Source organism: Callorhinchus milii, unplaced genomic scaffold (genome assembly GCF_018977255.1).
Source record: "Callorhinchus milii isolate IMCB2004 unplaced genomic scaffold, IMCB_Cmil_1.0 Scaffold28, whole genome shotgun sequence".
Taxonomy (NCBI): Eukaryota; Metazoa; Chordata; class Chondrichthyes; order Chimaeriformes; family Callorhinchidae; genus Callorhinchus; species Callorhinchus milii.
Window position 1 is genome coordinate 4,140,958 of NW_024704769.1, and position 17,713 is coordinate 4,158,670.

The 17,713-nt window shown below is 46.7% G+C and overlaps 3 protein-coding genes across 8 annotated transcripts in view; all 3 read left to right on the forward strand.

Moving 5' to 3' along the window:
- The window catches only part of LOC103187790 (cytosolic purine 5'-nucleotidase), a 31,759-nt gene extending 26,574 nt beyond the window's left edge, over positions 1–5,185 (forward strand). For all 6 annotated transcript variants that reach the window (XM_007907445.2, XM_042344468.1, XM_007907444.2 and 3 more), the window contains 7 exons: positions 1,462–1,528; positions 2,046–2,216; positions 2,504–2,555; positions 2,985–3,045; positions 3,531–3,707; positions 4,216–4,323; positions 4,659–5,185. In XM_007907445.2, coding sequence (XP_007905636.1) covers positions 1,462–1,528; positions 2,046–2,216; positions 2,504–2,555; positions 2,985–3,045; positions 3,531–3,707; positions 4,216–4,323; positions 4,659–4,712 — 690 coding nt within the window. In that variant the 3' untranslated portion in view covers positions 4,713–5,185. The remainder of the gene's footprint in view (positions 1–1,461; positions 1,529–2,045; positions 2,217–2,503; positions 2,556–2,984; positions 3,046–3,530; positions 3,708–4,215; positions 4,324–4,658) is intronic.
- Positions 5,186–7,193: 2,008 nt separating this feature from the next.
- Positions 7,194–11,393, forward strand: LOC103187793 (transmembrane emp24 domain-containing protein 4). The gene is made up of 5 exons (XM_007907447.2): positions 7,194–7,389; positions 8,100–8,200; positions 8,792–8,917; positions 9,200–9,346; positions 9,768–11,393. The coding sequence occupies exons 1-5, from the start codon at positions 7,254–7,256 to the stop codon at positions 9,915–9,917; spliced, it is 660 nt and encodes a 219-aa protein (XP_007905638.1). The 5' UTR covers positions 7,194–7,253; the 3' UTR covers positions 9,918–11,393.
- A 313-nt stretch (positions 11,394–11,706) lies between these two features.
- On the forward strand, positions 11,707–17,345 carry LOC103187829. Its single transcript, XM_042344428.1, has 9 exons — positions 11,707–11,818; positions 13,191–13,298; positions 13,782–13,843; positions 14,217–14,310; positions 14,545–14,662; positions 15,015–15,196; positions 15,469–15,550; positions 15,742–15,872; positions 16,396–17,345. The coding sequence occupies exons 1-9, from the start codon at positions 11,707–11,709 to the stop codon at positions 17,343–17,345; spliced, it is 1,839 nt and encodes a 612-aa protein (XP_042200362.1).
- Positions 17,346–17,713: the final 368 nt, after the last annotated feature.

A 17,713-nucleotide genomic window follows, 5' to 3' on the forward strand; every position in this document is an offset into this window, starting at 1 on the left:
TATAAGTGTCATGTGCAGTTGTTATTGCTGTTCACCATCTCCACATGAAGACTGCCTTGTTTCTGGTGCTGAGGACTCGTGTGTGCTGCCTGTTGTTTCTGGTATACTTTGCTGAGGGCTCAGTCACAGCATCACACATTGCTGTAGGCTCCATCTCTCTGCTTCCCTCATTTACACATATCTGTTTTGGCAACAGAAACAATGGTGCTTTCAGTCTCTCCCACCACCCAACTGTAGCTCACTGGTGGCTTCCCATCAGATTCTTTATTCACTCATTTCCTCCCCATCGCACAGAGCGTTCACAGTATAATAATATAATAATAATCCTCGCATTTGATATAGTACCTTATCACGTCATTGAGACGTCTCCAAGTGCTTCACAGAATACGCTGTAAAGTGACTATGTTTTCTGGGCGAAACATGGCAACCAATTGCAAGCATCAGTGTCCGTCCCATAAGCTGCCGTGGATCGAGTGACCACATTTTTTATTTCGGTGGGAGTATTACCCCTGGAAAGCGATCTGCCAATCGACTAACAACCGGGTTCTTACTTAATGCTAGGTACCCAGAGAGGCGTGTGGGAGGAGTAAGGAAACTTGCCTAAGGCTTTGCCCTGATCCGCCCGGGACTGGGATTGAACCCAGGTCCTCTCGACAGTATCCGCACAATCTCCTTCACAGCACTTCCAGTTGTGTGAGATCAATTTCCATCCCTGATAGCAGCTGAATTTGTGGCTGCAACTCGCACTGTGATCAGATACTGATCTCCAGCAGACTGCCGGGCGGGAGGAGACATTGAACGATGAGCGATGATGGGTCCCTTTTGTGCATCTCCATTAACACTGAGTACATTCTTGAGAGAAACCAGGGAACAGTGTGTCTCTGAGCCAGGGAAACCTATGACTTGAAGGAAAAATGCACTTGCGGTTGACCACGTATGGAGCAGTCAGTCTCTTGAGTGCTTGACGCAACTTGTTCATTTGCCTGTGGTCAATGCAATGCTTCTCAGATCCCAGCGGCTACAAACAGGGTGTCAATTACACTTAGGAACAGGAGGAGGCCATTCAACCCGTCCAGCCTGTTCCGTCATTCTATGGCTGATCTGTACCTCAACTCCAATTAACCAGCCTTTGCCCCATGTCCTTTGACACTCTGATCTAACAAACATCCATCCACCTCAATCTTGAAAATGTGAATGGATCCAGCCATAATCCACAACCTTCTGGGGAGGGAGAGAGAGAGAGAGAGAGTTCCAGATTTCCACTCTCCCTTGTGTGTGTGTGTGTGTGAAAAACTCTCCTGATTTCACTCCTAAAATGCCTTAGCTCTAATTTTAACCCGATGCCCCCTTGTTCTCGATTCCCTGCTTATTTTCATTGTAAACACTAGACTTTTCCGTACAACGATCGATGGAACGTCACATTTTCATACTCTCACCAGTGATCGTATCTGATTATCACAGGTGGCTGGGAAGCTGCGCATTGGCACCTACACAGGCCCCCTGCAGCATGGCATTGTCTATTCTGGAGGTAAGAATGACAGTCCTAACAGCCTCACACTGAACCCCTGCCAACTTTGTGTCTCTGTCTGAACAAGGAATCTTACAGACTGCTGTTGAACAAGAGCCTGATTGGAATCCGCTTTCCGTGCTGTGTTACTCTGTGTAATACTTAATAATAATCATTGCATTTGTTGAGACGTCTCAAAGCGCTTCACAGAGTTTACTGTAAAGTGAATTGACTATTTTGTGGGCGAAACGCGGCACTCAATTGCGCACAGCGGCGTCCCACAAATGGGCGTAGATTTGAGGGATTATTACCCCGGAAAGCGATCCGCCATTGACTAGCAACCGGGTCCCTACTTACTGCTGGGTAAACAGAGGCGTGTGGAGTAAGGAAACTTGCCTAGGTTTTGTGAGTCAAGTGCTCTAACCACTACAACACGGGACTCTATTTGTACTGTAAAAGACTGTAAATAGACACTGGGTTCATGGTTTACATCACAAGTGGTGACAGCTTAGTGACGTACCTCTCCTTCCTGCCCTAGGTTCTTCGGATGTGGTGTGTGATCTATTGGGGGCGAAAGGCAAAGATATCCTGTACATCGGAGACCATATCTTTGGAGATATCCTGAAATCCAAGAAGCGTCAGGGCTGGAGGACGTTCCTGGTGGTGCCTGAGCTGGCCCAAGAGCTGCAGGTCTGGACAGAGAAAAGCGGTGAGTTCTCAGCCCAGGGCACCTACACTGACTCCCCTCCCATTTACTGCTGCTCTGTGGGCCATTTGGGACATTAGCAAAAGGGTAAACTATGATCTCCAGAGGGTGAAACTAGCCCGGAAAAACAGACTGAGCAACACTGACTCTCGTGTGTGGCGGTGTGTGTGTGTGGTGTGTGCACATGTGCTGGCTGATGTACAATGTGTGTGTATATTTGTTTGTTAAAGGAGAAACCTCATGTGTTCTCTCTCGATATTTCACTCTATTTGTTGGGGGGTTTTTTGCAGCTCTTTTTGAAGAACTCCGGAACCTTGACATATTTCTGGCTGAACTATACAAGTAAGTCAGAGAGTGAGAGGGCGATGAGTGCAGCTTTGGGTACAAACCTTTGCAAAATTACAAAAACCCCAAAGGTTTCACACCAGTGACTTCCCTGCCCTGAGAGAGCGGGAACTGAGGGTGTTAACTGAGTGAGTAGGAATCCGCTTGTTAGTCAATTGGCGGATCACTTTCCGGAGATAATAATCCCTCCGATAAATAAATAATAATTTGGTCACTCAATCCACAAATGTTTGTGAGACGCTGCTGTGCGCAACTGGGGGCCCCGTTTCGTCCACAAAATACACAGTCAATTCACTTTACAGTGTATCCTGTGAAGCTCTTTGAGACATCTTGAAGACATGATCAAATGCCAGGATTATTATTATTATTATTAAAGTTAACCCTGTACTTCTCCCAGCTGATTGTGAACTTTGTGACTTATTTCAGACATCTGGACAGCGGCAGCAATGAGCGTCCTGATATCAGCTCCATCCGGAGACAAATAAAGGTGAGACATCCTGTACAATGTACACACCTGTCACAGGCAAAACACCTGGTGTTTTAACTGTAAATGTTAGTGGTGTCAGCTTGGCTCAGTTGGTAAAGCTTCCATTTCTGGGTCAGAAGACTGTGGGTTCAAAGCCCCACAGTGGGACTTTAAAGTTATCCGTCCTTTGGATGAGAAGTTAAACCGAGCTCACGATCTGCCTGTTCAGGTGAACGATAAAGATACCGTGGCACTATTTGAAAAAGAAGGGAGTTTCTCCCTCTCCTGGTGTCCTGACCAACAATCCCCCAAATAAAATCAATCATTGACTTCATGGCTGTTTGTGGGGACGCTGCTGTGCGCAATTGGCTGTCGCATTTCGGCCACAAAGTACACAGTCACTACCCTTTACAGTATACCTTGTGAAGCACTTTGAGACATCTTGACGATAGGATAAGACGCTATATCAAATGTAAGGATTATTATTATTATCCCTTCACTTGCAGAAAGTGACCCACGAGATGGACATGTGCTACGGGAAGATGGGAAGCCTGTTACGCTGTGGCTCCAGACAGACCTTGTTTGCCAGCCAACTCATGCGCTACGCTGACCTGTACGCAGCTTCCTGTATGAATCTCCTCTATTACCCGTTCAGCTACCTGTTCCGTGCCCCATCCGTACTGGTACGTGAGGACGTCCGTGAGCTCTATATCCTCTCTGTGAAAATATCCCCAGTCACTAACAATCTCCCCAGTAAGGTTAATTTGGTCACTCAACCAATGACTGTTTGTAGGACACTGCTGTGCGCAATTGGCTGCTGCTTCCCCCCCCACCCCCCACCAAAATATACAGCATTTGTCCATCTCAGTCTACTTCTCTTCCCTATATCCTCCACGAATACACAGTCACTACACTTTACCGAAAACTCTGAATCCCTTTGAGATGTTTTGACGTGCTAAGGCCCTGTTTCAAACACAAAGGATATTATTATTTAGTAACCCCAAGTCGTGTATTTCCAAATGTGGCCTCAAAGGTGGACAAGGCCTTCTGGACAAGGTTAAAAGACTATATTCTGACTTGGTGTCAAATGGCTTTGAGTTGCAGTCTGGTATCTGATTCTCGCTCTCTGGAAGGGCAGAAGGTATCACTATCAGTGCAGCAATGCTGACAGGACTTTCTTTTCCTTTATAGATGCCACATGAATCGACGGTTGAACACACGCCCATGGATATCAGTGACATGGAATCCCTCCTGGCTAATCACATCAACCATACCGCCACCACCAACGGGACCCATCAGGTCAGTGTCAATGTCCCCCAGGACAATGTCAGCCTCATCTCTTGTTGACAGTTACGTAGTATTTTGAAGTGTCTCCAAATTTCACTAAAATGTGTTCCTTTTCCGTTTAGAATTCCATCCCACAGTCTCTCCATCTCGCCCCTGCCCTCCCTCGCCTCCTTCAAGGCATGTCTCAAGACCTTCCTCTTCGATCACCCTCCTAGCCATGCCCTCCACACCTCGTGATCCCAACCCCCAGCTCAGGTCCAAATCCCTGACTGTTCAGTGTTTTGGGACGTCCTCCCGACGTGAGGGGCGCTGTGTATATGTAATGTGTTGGTGTTGTTGTCATGCAGAGTTCACATCATGGTTTGGTAACCCGCGTGGACATGGAGCAGCAGCAGAAGTAGAAGCGAAGGAGCCTCTCCACAGACTGACATCACTTTTGTTTTTTGGGGGAAACATCCCCTGGCTTTACAGCTCTGTCTGTCTCTTCACACAGATTTGGGAGGGTATGTCCTGAGAAAGGAAGCGTTTCCGCCTCTGATGGAAACGTCAGCCACAGAAACCGTCCCTGAGTCTGAGATTGTTACACGACAGTCAGTGGCTGAGCATTGACCTGCACTGTGCAGTCAGTCCCTCAATGGAAATCAGAGTCTCATAGAAACGGTGAAAGTTAATATGATTTTAAACTAATTAATTTCAATCCAATATTTAGCCACTAACAGTATCTTAAGCTTATGATGATCACCCAATTCAGTCAGGATTGCAGTATTTTAAACAGGTTACTATGACGTGCAATGTCCACGACTGAATTTCTTAGGATATATCTGTTCCTCATTTACATATATAGGAACAGGAGGAAGCCATTCAGCCCCTTGAGCCTGATCCACAGTCAATTCACTTTACAGTGTGTTCTGTGAAGCGCTTTGGGACGTCCTCCCGACGTGACAAGCACTATATCAAATGCAAGGATTATTATTATTATTATTATCCGCCATTTTATTAGATCATAACTGAATGGTACCTCAACTCCAATTACCTGCCTTTGCCCCATATCCCTTGACCCCAGCTCGGGTTTGAAATGCTGTACACTGTCCAGCACCTTGGGACATCCTACCGATGTGAAAGCTGCTATACAGATGTAATCTTGTTGTTGTTGATACCCTGATCTAACAAACATCTCTCCACCTCAGTCTGGACAATGTGAATGGATCCAACCATAATCCACAGCCTTTTTGGGGAGGGAGTTCCAGATTTACACTACGCTTTGGGTGAAAAACTGCCTCTTGATTTTGCTCCTAAATGGCCTCGAAATATCTAAAGTCCTCTCTGTGTCTGGAGGTGACCAGTCAGATTAAGCTGTTTTAGAAGACGATGAATAGAAGAACCAATATTCCTGGAAACATTTCACTCAACTCCACCTGTCACTGAGGCCATAGAATGGTGGGAATTCAGCCCATCAAGTCCTCATCAGCTCTCAGAGCAAACTATAAGTTCAGTCACACTTGCCCTGCCCTTCCCCCATCCTGTCTCAAGCCTCTGACGCTCAAATACCTGCCGACTTCCCTTGTGAATCCCACAATGGACACTGCCCGGCCCCATTTCACCAGCAATACTTACAATCTCCCCAACAAGGCAATCACCATTCACACAATCATCCTGATACTGAACCTACAACCTGTGAATCTTGTGAAACTGCCAACCATCAGTCAATGAAACCTGGTTCCACCACACTTTCATTCAAAATAATGATAGTATAAAGCCCTGATTTGTGATTTTACTACAGAAAGCTTTCAAAATTCCTTCTTTCCTCTTGTGTAGTGGCCTCGCTGACATGGTCTCGTGACATATTTTGCCATTTAATAAACAGACTTCACCAAACTTAACAGCCAGAGGAAATTCTCCCACCCCGTCATTTACACATACCAAGTGGCCTTATCCACTTTGAGTTCAGCTCAGAATTGACGTCCATCCAGTAGGAAAGTTTATCAGCCCACTAACGTCTCATGTTCCCTGGCATCTGTTGCCATATCAGTGAAAGGAAAATTGAGTGCTCCCTTTGTGGTTCATTTTAACAAGAACTCCAGGTGTCAACCATCTTGTGTTGTGGTTACTACACTGCCAGCGACACCCTGCACCAGTTCAAGTACTAATTTATCTACACAGAAAAGCAAGTTTCCAAGTGATTTGCTAAGATTCTCAGCCTCTTCGCCTGAATGATGGACTGACACTATCTACCAGTGAGATAATGAAGCAATACTTCAGATATTACACAGATGTTAGCCGGAGCTTGGCATCGCCGTGCAAGACAGTGGTTTGGAGATTGGTAACAGTTTGATGTCCTGAATAATGTATCTGTACTTTGCTACGTGTGTGTGTACTGGAATTTCTGTCATTACTATTTGCTGTATAAAAAAGAAAATAAAGCCTTTTCTCATTTTATTTCACTCTGAAAGAAAAACATTTTCAAATACGCTTCACTTTCAGACTGTGCTCTGACTGTCTGTGCCTCAACCGGTGCCGACATTCGCTGCTGTGTTGACTTACACACAGTCACTGCACTTCGCAGTAAATCCCGTGAAGCGCTTATGAGGCATTTTGAATGACAGACTCACTACAATAAAATAATAATAATAATAATCCTTTGCATTTGGTACAGAGCCTCGCGGCGCTTCGACTGTGACGTCTAAAGTGAATTGCCTGTGTTTTGTGGGGATTATTATTATTATTATTATTATTAGAGCAGCAGTGAGAGAGGCGCTGCCGTGTGCACAGAGCGCCAGTGGGGGGCGCAGCTGCTCCACCACTGATCACAGAGCCGGGAGAACGGTCTCAGACATGCGCAGTGCGACTGCAATGAGGCCGGGGCCCGCATGCGCACTGCGCGCTGTCAGGCGGGCGGATGGACAAGGACGCATGCGCACTGGTGCCGTGCGGTGGCGGTGGCGATGGGGCTGAGCGCGGGGCCGCTCGCGCTGTGGCTGCTGCTGCAGTTCGGCTGCTCGCGGGCGCTGTACTTCCACATCGGGGAGACCGAGAAAAAGTGCTTCATAGAAGAGATTCCTGACGAGACCATGGTGATCGGTGAGGGGGGAGGGGAGGGAGGGGGAGTGGGGGGTGAGGGGGAGTGTGAGGGGGGGAGGAGTGGGGGGGGGGGGGGGGGGGGGGGGGGGGGGGAGAGGGAGGGTGAGTGGGGGGTGAGGGGGGAGTGAGTGGAGGGTGAGGGGGGAGTGAGGGGGGTGAGGGGGGAGTGAGTGGGGGGTGAGGGTGAGGGGGGAGTGAGGGTGAGGGGGGTCTCAGGCCCTGGGGCTGAGGGCGGCCCTGTGATTGGCCGCCGCCCTCCTCGGGTCAAATCATCGCAGCCAATCAGCGAGTGAAGAATCAGCTTTAGTGACCAATCACAGCCGCTTCTCCCGTCACCGCGGCCAATCCCGGGCCTCAAACCCCCCAATGTCTCTGTGACCCCAATGCCTCTCTCTCTCTCTCTCTCTCTGTGTGGCCAATGTGACCCCAATGCCTCTCTCTCTCTGTGGACCTTCTGCCCAGTGTGTGTCCACCTTGGTGCGGGCTGTGGGGCAATGTCCCTCGCGGTCGGTCGGTCGGTCGGTGTGTGTGTTCAATGCTGTTGAAGTGCAGGTCAGAGAGCAATGTTTGACATTACCCCCTTATCTGCTCTTAGCTGTGTACTGATTGGACCTGTCTTTGTGTCTGTCGGCTATGTTCCTTTGCCGCCATCTCTCTGGTTTGATTCGCAGTGAGTGAGCGTACAGTACAGTATTTCCTTTCTGTTTCAGGTAATTACAGGACTCAGCTATGGGATAAAAAGGTAGAGGCTTTTCTCCCCTCCACGCCTGGGCTAGGGATGCACGTGGAAGTCCGAGACCCTGACACAAAGGTAGGGAACCATCCACTGTGCACATCTGCCGCAGAAACGCGTGTGAAATAGCCGTAACAGAACGCAGGTAGACTTGCCCTGGAATTGTATTTTAGACGGAAACCGGTTCGATAGATGTTCAGAAACGATTTTGATCAAATGGTGTTGAATCTTTCTGGAGTTGCTCATGTCGTCATGTGACAAACAGAAGTCGAAATATTTTCTGAGTTGGTGTCAGTGACAGTCCTCCACTATAAACAACAACAAGTGACATTTGCACACGGGAGGGAGGGGATGAGGCAAAGGGACTGTAGGATGGAGTTCCCAAGGGTGGGATATATGTGATGTGTAATATAACATATGATCTGATAACTCTAGCCAGTGAGAAGATTTCTACGGTTAAATGGGCTGAAACTTGAGCTCAGTCCTACCCCTTCTCTCGCTCTCTCGCTCAGTCACTGTACAGCGCAGTGTGAGACGTTCTCCTGTGTGAGGTTCACTAACTAAACACAAGTTGTTGTGGGTCTTTTTGCACAGGTGGTAACTTCTGAAGAAGCAACATATGGACAATGAACGACATAGTAATGTTTTCAATGCTGTGTTATTTTACAGATTATTTTATCTCGACAATATGGGTCTGAGGGCCGATTTACCTTCACGTCGCACACGCCAGGTGAACACCAGATCTGCCTGCACTCCAACTCCACAAAGATGTCCCTCTTTGCAGGTGGTAAACTGGTAAGCTGTGGGCATTGGGTACAATTAGAGCTGCTTTGCTCTTGAAGCTGGAGGTGGGCAGCGCGGACTGTCCCAGGGTATGGAGATCCTCATTGCCAGGTTTGCCTTAGTAAGGTTTTTCCCTGCCCGGGAATCGAACCCGGGTCCTCTCACTTGCGAGGCGAGGGCTCTAACCACTGAGCTACAGCACTCCACATGGTTATAGGGGGATGAAGGAGTGATTGAGCCGTGCTGTGTTATACTGTTAGTGATGATCTCTCTTTCTCTCTCTCTCTGGCTTAGCGAGTGCATCTCGATATCCAGGTGGGGGAACACGCCAACAACTATCCTGAAATCGCAGCCAAGGACAAGCTGACTGAGCTGCAGCTCCGTGTCCGGCAGCTCCTGGATCAGGTGGAACAGATTCAGAAAGAACAGAACTACCAGCGGGTGAGTGAGGGAGGGAGGGAGGGAGGGGCATTGTCAGCCACAAAGCTGCCACCACACAGACAGAATGTCTCCGCATAAAACCCTGCTCTACGCAGCCTCCTCTCCGGGCTCTTTGTGGGAGATTGCTGTGCAAATTAGCTGTCGCATTAACTTCTAAAGTACACAATCATTTCACAGTAAACCATGTCAAGGGCTCTGCTATTGCCAACCTGTGCCTAATGCTCTCCAGAATTAGGTGGCAGTCAATCCACGTTACAGTGTATCCTGTGAAGCGCTTTGAGACGTTTCAAAGACGAGATAAGGCGCTGTATCAAATGCGAGGATTATTGTTATTATCAACTTCTTGTTGGTTTGGATCCTTTTTAAACACGGTGAAGGGTCAGACACCCGATTGATTGGATGTTATTTTCTCCTCACACAGTACAGAGAGGAACGTTTCCGCTTGACCAGTGAGAGCACCAACCAGCGAGTGCTTTGGTGGTCGATCGCACAGACCATTATCCTCATCTTGACGGGAATCTGGCAAATGAAACATCTAAAGAGTTTCTTTGAGGCGAAGAAACTGGTATAAATCCCTGTGGCTGCTGTAAGAGAATATCAACACAAACCACAATCTCAATCACTGGCCTTTGTATTATACTGTGACCACATTACAACTGGGAACTGAGAATTCTTTAGTAAAGTGAAGGGAGGAGGTTTGTTAATTTGTCTTGTAATGGTCAAGCAGGGAAGAATATATTGTGGCGTATGAACATGGGTCAGTCCAGAAAACCTTTCTCACTTGCTGGGAGATGTGAGTAAATAGTTACACTGTTGTTAACAGTTCAAAGACAAAAGCTGTGATTTTCACCGTCCTTTTAAAACGATGGCACTCAGCTTTTGTTTGCACCCTTTCAGCTGTAAATTTTTTCTCCCCACAAATTACACAGGGGGTAATAATCCCTTCAAAAAAATAATAATAATTTGGTCTCTCAATCCACGACTGTTAGTGGGACACTGCTGTGCGCAATTAGCTCCCGCGTTTTAAGTCCACAAAATATAGTCAATTCACTTTAGAGTGTATCCTATGAAGCGCTTTGAGACGCCTCGAAGATGTGATCAGGCGCTATATCAAATACAAGGATTATTATTATTAAACCCTTAATAATTTGACTTGTCCCAAAAAAAGTTCATAATGTGCATTATGTTATAAATGGGTTTGTAGGTTTTAAAATGGGTGAAGTTTGCAATATTACTGGCATGTGTTCGGGTTGTTTTTAAATTGAATTGGAACAATCAAAGGTTCTTTTATGATTAAACAGGGAGTACCTCTACTTTTGATTCAAGTTAATTTCTCCACAATTGTTGGATTCCTGTAGTGGTTAGAGCATTCGCCTCGCAAGTGAGAGGACCTGGGTTTGATTCCCGAGCAAAGCGAAACCTTAGGCAAGTTTCCTTACTCCACACACACGCCTCTGTTTACCAGCAGTAAGCCGGAACCTGGTTGTTAGTTGATGGGTGGATCGCTTTTCCGGAGGTAATAAATCATTCAAAAATAAACAATAATAATTTGGTCACTTCAATCCACGACTGTGGGACACTGCTGTGTGCAATTGGCTGCTGCATTTCGTCCACAAAATCCAGTCATTCCACTTTACGGTAGATTCTGTGAAGCGCTTTTGAGATGTTTAAATGACATGATAAGGCCTATATCAAATGTGAGGATTATTATTATAAGTCTAAGAAAGCTGTAACGAAATTAACCCAAACCAACCAAAAGGGACAAATCCTTGGGAATATTCTCCTGAAAAAGGAGTGAAGAGACGGGGAAAATCTTCATCCCAAATTTCTTGTTGAAATAAGAGATTAATTTATCCGGCACTTGACACAGCCACTTTCTGCCTTCCTTCCTGAAAAGGATTGTGTGCTGTGCTGTAAGGTGCCAAACTGCTGATTAGCTGTGGCTATTTTGGGGGGATTTATCATCTTTGCACTGAGTGGGAGCAAGAAATAAAAACCTTGTAGAACATTTTCCTCTCTTTTTCTCCCCCCCCCCCCCCCCACACACACACACATACAACTTTCTTGTGATGGCGAGGTCTGTTTAACTTCTGTCACAGACCGTCCTTCTGAAGATTGCAAAACAAAAATAAAATGGCTTCCTCATTGCCAAGTTGAGGAAACATTTGCAGTTGATAGCGCAAGTCTGAGATAGCTGTACGTTCTCTTGTCTGCCTGATTGCACCTCTCTTTTTCTCTCTCTCTTTCTCTGTTCCCATGGTTTCCTCAGCCTTTGCCCAGTTTGGATGTTGTTGTAAATGACACACAGTGTAAACGAGCTTTGATATAAATGTAAAGGGTTTGGAGTGAGTTGGAAAGACATGGATGTGAGCAGCAGCTGTTGGTTCGAGACAGACCTCAAAAGTCCAGCTCGGCTGTCAGCCAGATGTCTACAACTGTGCCGGCTACGGCAATTCATTGTATCATTGGAACGTAAAGTTATTACATTGTTCAATAAAAAAAATTCTTGGAATATTAAAAGTTAACGTTCATACAGATTACAAACGCATCTGAGTTATGATGGTTCACATTACCCGGAGATCCTTAACATAGCGGTCAGAGGGTTCGCCTCACAAGCGATGTGGGTTCGATTCCCGGGCAGGTTGGAACCTTAGGCAAGTTTCCTTATTCCACACGCCTCTATTTATCTAGAATAGTTTAATTCTGTGCAGCTATGAAAGGTTTGTGGCTTCTGTGATGGATTGTTTTTGGCCCAAAGGGATAACAACAGGTTTCCTGATTTGAAATGCTTTTGTCTGCACCTCGTTCAACACAATCGTTCCCCAACGGAAAAAATGTGTAAATCAGCATGTATCGCAGATTACAGATTTCTGCCTCAACAGGTCTCACATACACTCAGTCTGGAACTCAGTGCTGCTGTCTGGCTTTACATTGCTCTACCTGAACTGTGACCCTGATCCAATGGAGTCCTGTAGTGTAGTGGTTAGACCACTCTTTGCAAACGAGAGGACCCGGGTTTGATTCCCAACAGGGAGAAACATTGGGCGTGTTTCCTTACTCCCCACACCTCTATTTACCGAGCAGTAAGAACCCGGTTGTTAGTGGATTGGCGGATCGCTTTTCCTGGGCAATAAAATACACAGTCTTACACTTGTTATACACAGTTATACACTTTATAATATAATCTGTGAAGCGCTTTGAGATGTCTAGAAGACGTGATAAGGCGCTATTATCAAATGCAAGGATTATTATTATAATTACTATCTATCCCAATCAACATCTCCTATCCTGCCATATCACAACCCCTATGAGACGCTTATATCCAAGGTCAAACAGAAGTAGATAAAAGACCGTATAAAATAAGATTCATTTCGGTTCATGTCAAAGTATGACAGGAGTTGCCTGTTCACTGTGGATCGATGGAGCTGTGAAGATTGTGCTCATTGTGCTGGAGTCCTGAAAGGGTTAAACACAGAAGCAGGTCCTTCTCTCAGTCGGTGGGAACCAGGTGAAAACAGCTTCAATCGATCAGATTGCTAATCGCCCTGTTCCGAGGGGCTGACCCAAACTCCCAGAGGTAGCGGCACAGATCAGCTTAGTTCTCTGTGTTGGTAACTTTCTCTCTCCCTCTCTCAAACCCACTGATGTTCACAGAGCAATTGCTGAGAGCTCTTCCCCCTACAATGAGCTCCAGCCGTGAAGTCTTGCGATTGTTGCTTCTCACCTTGACTCTTGTACAGAGAGGTAGTAACTATTTTTTTTTCCTTCATGGGAGTCGTGTTCTTTGAAGCTGATTATTACTTTTGCTCTCCGCTGACTGACTGGTTGGGTCGATGTGTCTCAGCAGGAGGACACAGCGAGGCTAAGATCAGGACAAGCAGCCTTGGTTTGGACGCCTTGCGAGCCAACAAGACGCTGACGGCAGAGGAAGTGATCGTCAGACTTAGCCAACGTAAGACCCTTGTTATTTTGTCTTCCATTTCAATTGTTTTTGCTCGTCCCCAAAATGCTGAACAAACAGCAAGAAAAGGCGCCCGGCAGCCACTGAGATTGGCCACTTGACAAACTTACCAGCAATTATTATCAGGGAGTCTTATTGCAAATGTGCCTGGATGAGGGAGGGAGAGAGAGGAGGGAATCAAGGGAAGGAGCGAGTCAGAGAAGCAGGGAGTCAGGGAAGGAGGAATTTAGTCCAAATTATCCAACAGTGGACCCGACCTAAAAAAAAGTTATTCAAGACCGTTGGAAAAATTCTGTTCATGTTTTGCACCAATTCTAGGTTAACTGCTTGTCCCCATTAACCAGGATGTCTTTGTGCATTTCTGTACGCGTGTGTGTGTGTGTGTGTGTGTGTGTTCAGACACTGAGACACAGGGTCTGTCCTCTTGTTTTCCTTCACTATTCAATGTCTGTCACTTGGCTGTTCTCCTCACAGGTATTTTTCGACATGAAAAGCCTTGGCGAGGGTTCCTGATCGAAGGCGACATCGTCAAACCCGTAATTTCTGCTTTTTAAAATTTCTTATTTTCTGGATCAAAATATCATCAATTTCAAAGTGTTATTGGAATCCTGTCGTGTATTAGTTAGAGCACTCGCCTCACAAGCGAGAGGATTCAATTCCCGGGCAGTGCAAAACTTTTCCTTATTCCACACGCCTCTGTTTACCTAGCAGTAAGTAGGAACCCGGTTGTTAGTCGATTGGCGGATCAAATTGTTATTATTTATTTTATTTTGACTGTGACTGATTTTGGCAAGCAGTAGTTCAATTTGGTCTAAGTCGTGGATCATTTTAAAGCTACGAGTGGAATGTGAGGTGGGTTAGGTTTCCTGTAGCCTTGTGTGATTGCACCTTAATGTTGCCTGTCTCTAGTTGCAAAGGAATACAATACTCTCTGAGCCCAGGACGTGGGAGAAGTCAGCAGATGGAACAGTGAAAATCCCCTATGAAATCTCCCAGCAGTACGGTAAGTAACTGTCGGGGGAAGCCAGCCGCACCAGGATAAAAGTTTGCGATGGTAGATGTTATTATTACAGGCTGTGGGACACCGCTGTGCGCAATTGGCTGCTGCGTTTCGCCCACAAAATACAATTTATTTTATACACTTCACAGTATATTCTGTGAAGCGCTTTGAGACGCCTCAACCACGTGATGAGGCACTGCATCAGATGCCAGGATTATCGTTATCCTTTTCCTGCAGATGAGGAGACTCGGAGCTCCATCAGCCAGGGCTTCGGGGACTTTGAGAAATTCACGTGTGTTCGGTTTGTGCCTCGCAGCGACGAGGAGGACTTCATCTCCATTCAGCCACTGCAAGGGTACGTATAGACCTGACGGGGCTAAGCTGATTGGATTCAGTCAATGCACCTAACCCTCTCCTAACAATTCTCAATGGGTCCTGGCTAAGGTGTACGGACCCTTTTGAAGCTGGACACAAGGACATACCTACAAAAGTGGCCTGGGAGAGCGAATGTGTTTTTAAAGGCAGAGGGTAGAGATTTATCAGCGTGTATTTAGGAACGAGCTGATATCCTGGTCTTCTGAAGCGATCTAAAGGCTCAACAGCAAGTTACACGTAATTTGTTGTTGTTATCCACAAAGCTCCCTCCCTCTCTTTAGCTCTAAACAATGTCTTTGCTTCAACTTCAACTCTCCGCGTCTAACTCTCAGGTGTTACTCATCTGTGGGCCGAGTTGGCGGGATGCAGCTCCTGTCACTGAAACGTCAGTGTCTGAAGAAGGGGAAAGGGGTTGTTGAACACGAACTGATGCACTCGCTTGGTTTCTGGCACGAGCACACAAGGAGTGACCGGGACAAGTTCATCAAGATCGAGTGGAAAAATGTCTGGCCCGGTAAAATCCTTGTTTTCACTTTCATCCTTTCACGTTCTGCCTGTACCCAGCCTGTAAATCCATCCTCATTTTAATTCTTCTTTAAAAAAATGTGGTCACTCAAACCCCGACTGTTTGTGGGACAACTGCTGTGGGCAATTGGCTGTCGTGTTTCGCCTGCGAAATATAGTCAATTCATAGAGCGACCACATTTTTTTTGATTTATTTCTGAAAGATGTTTCTGGTCTATTCAACTCAATAAGTGTTGCCGTTGACCGTGCCTTTCACTTCAGGTTATGAACACAACTTCTTGAAGAAACCCACCAATAATCTGAAGTCGAAATATGATTATGGCTCCATCTTGCACTACAGCAGGTAAGGACACAAGAATTTGTTGATGAAAGAAGATCAAGGTCCATCTAGTTCGCCTTCCACCAGCCTGGCAGTCGCTTGACATGTGCGGCTCTAATCATTCTTAACGAATTCTGTTGATAATTGTGATTAATTCTGTTGCCGGGAGCAGCTCGTTTTAATCCCAATGAGTAATAATTATGTTTCCATCTTAGATCTGCATTCTCCAAGAACGGGCACCCCACCCTGAAGCCACTGCTGGACACGCACGCCATAATAGGGCAACGGATCCGACTGAGTGAGATGGACCTGCTGAAGGTCAACAGGCTTTACAACTGCACAGCAGGTCATTGCCAATGTGGGGAACCCATTAGATTGACAAACTCCACTAACTCCCGCTTTCGCACAGCGGAGGGGTTTGTGTGCGAATTTCAGTTCTGTTCAATAAGTTCAGACGTGATGTTATAACCACAACGACTTGCGTCTGTTTAGACAGCGACCTTCACGTGGGGCAGAGTCTCAGAGCGCTTGACAGTGACGGAGTACGACGCTGAGCCCGGGAGAGGGAGGGAGGAAGTGACCGTAAGCACAGAACTCTCTCCTTAATCCCTCCGCCTTGCCCCCTCTCTCCCCACTTTTAAATCTCGCCTAAAGACCTTCCTTTTTTATCGTGCTTACAGCCACCTCCCTCTCCCCCATGGCTTGTTGTCAGACTCCACCACTGTTACGAGCTCTGGGACGCTACCCTGTGTGAAGGGCACTATATAAATGCAAGTTGTTGCTGTTATGGTACCTGCAATCTTTTGCCTTTTATTGAAACAGTCAACGTTTTTGTTCTTCTCTCCTCCTCCCTTCCCAAAACCCAGTAGATGATCTGTTCCTGAATGATGACAGTTCTCAGCTTGAAAATGAACAAAGCAAAGAGACTGGTGAAATGGTGAAAACGCACTCTACTATCCAGACCCCAACAAACCAGACGTCAGCAGATCTAGTTACCCCTTCAGTTCATCAGCAAAGTCAAATTACCACTGGAGCTCCTGAAAGTTTTGGTGCTACTATCTCCACAGTAGCTGAGACCTCAGTGACCTGGGAAAACCTGAGCAGCCCTGCCTCAGACAACACCTCCTCTGTGTCTTTATTCATGCAGCCCACACTTGAGGTTTCTGGCCACCAATCCGACCTGCAACTTGGGACCCTCGTTCCAATGAGATTTCCTGATCCTCTGTTGATTCCAACACAGGTCCCGTTAGTACAATCAGAACTTGCTTCTGTGGCTGTGATGAAGAGACTCACAACAGACCTGGTGACCCAACAATCACTTACACAGACGACAGCTCTATCTCTGGGGCAGAAAAAGGCACTAATGCCAGAGAGTAAGAGACCTACAACTTGCTCCAAGGTACTGGTGAGAGAGCTGGTGACAGAGGCACTAGTGATGCCCTCACAAAGTCACAAAGCTACCAGCTGGGCTGAAGTTCTACCTGGGCATCTTCGCATCCTCACACACAGCCAGGCTGAAGTGCCAACCTCCTCTCCCTCTACCACGATCGAGTCACCTACTGTCTTAACTGCAAAGAATCATCAATCTGTTAGCCTTAGCCACAGCAAACAGCCAGCCACGCATCTCCAGGCATTGGGTGGAGTATCAGCCACACCAATCCTCAGAGATGACAACCAGACGAGGATGTTAACTCTGTCTCCTCCCACCCCAACACAGCACACAAACACTCAGCCACTGCTGATACATTCACAAACTTCTGAATATGCCCAGAGTGAATTGATGCCAACTGTTCCTTCAGCCATCCCAGCAGCGGAATGATTACAAGCACGGACACCGTGCCTTCAGCCAGTCAGCCTGAGCTGAGAAACCTACCATCACAGACCTTTAGACCTGCTCATTCAGAAACATCAGCCTTGCTTCCCTCCACCCATACTGAAGTGCCATCCATGTCTCCTCCGCTCACAACTGCACATCCACAGAGTAACTTATCGAGTGTATCTGGTCCTGCCCAGGTTTACAACACTCCGAGTCTCCATGATGTTACGTCTGCTGCCCAGATAGAGTCACGAGCTGCTGTGTCCCAGGCTGCGTTGTTCCAAACCCACAATCTGAACAGTTGGTTCAGTTTAGTGTTGTCTCTGCAGAGTCCGAGATCAGTTGAGAACCAAGTGGCACCGGTTTTGCCA

Coding starts and splice junctions, on each gene's coding strand:
- LOC103187829 (XM_042344428.1), top strand. CDS start 11,707: ATGGATGTGAGCAGCAGCTGTTGGTTCGAGACAGACCTCAAAAGTCCA. Junction 11,819..13,190: donor ATTCATTGTATCATTGGAAC/GTAAAGTTATTA, acceptor GATGTGTCTCAG/CAGGAGGACACAGCGAGGCT. Junction 15,873..16,395: donor GCTTTACAACTGCACAGCAG/GTCATTGCCAAT, acceptor AAAACCCAGTAG/ATGATCTGTTCCTGAATGAT.
- LOC103187793 (XM_007907447.2), top strand. CDS start 7,254: ATGGGGCTGAGCGCGGGGCCGCTCGCGCTGTGGCTGCTGCTGCAGTTC. Junction 7,390..8,099: donor TGACGAGACCATGGTGATCG/GTGAGGGGGGAG, acceptor TTTCTGTTTCAG/GTAATTACAGGACTCAGCTA. Junction 9,347..9,767: donor AAGAACAGAACTACCAGCGG/GTGAGTGAGGGA, acceptor CTCCTCACACAG/TACAGAGAGGAACGTTTCCG.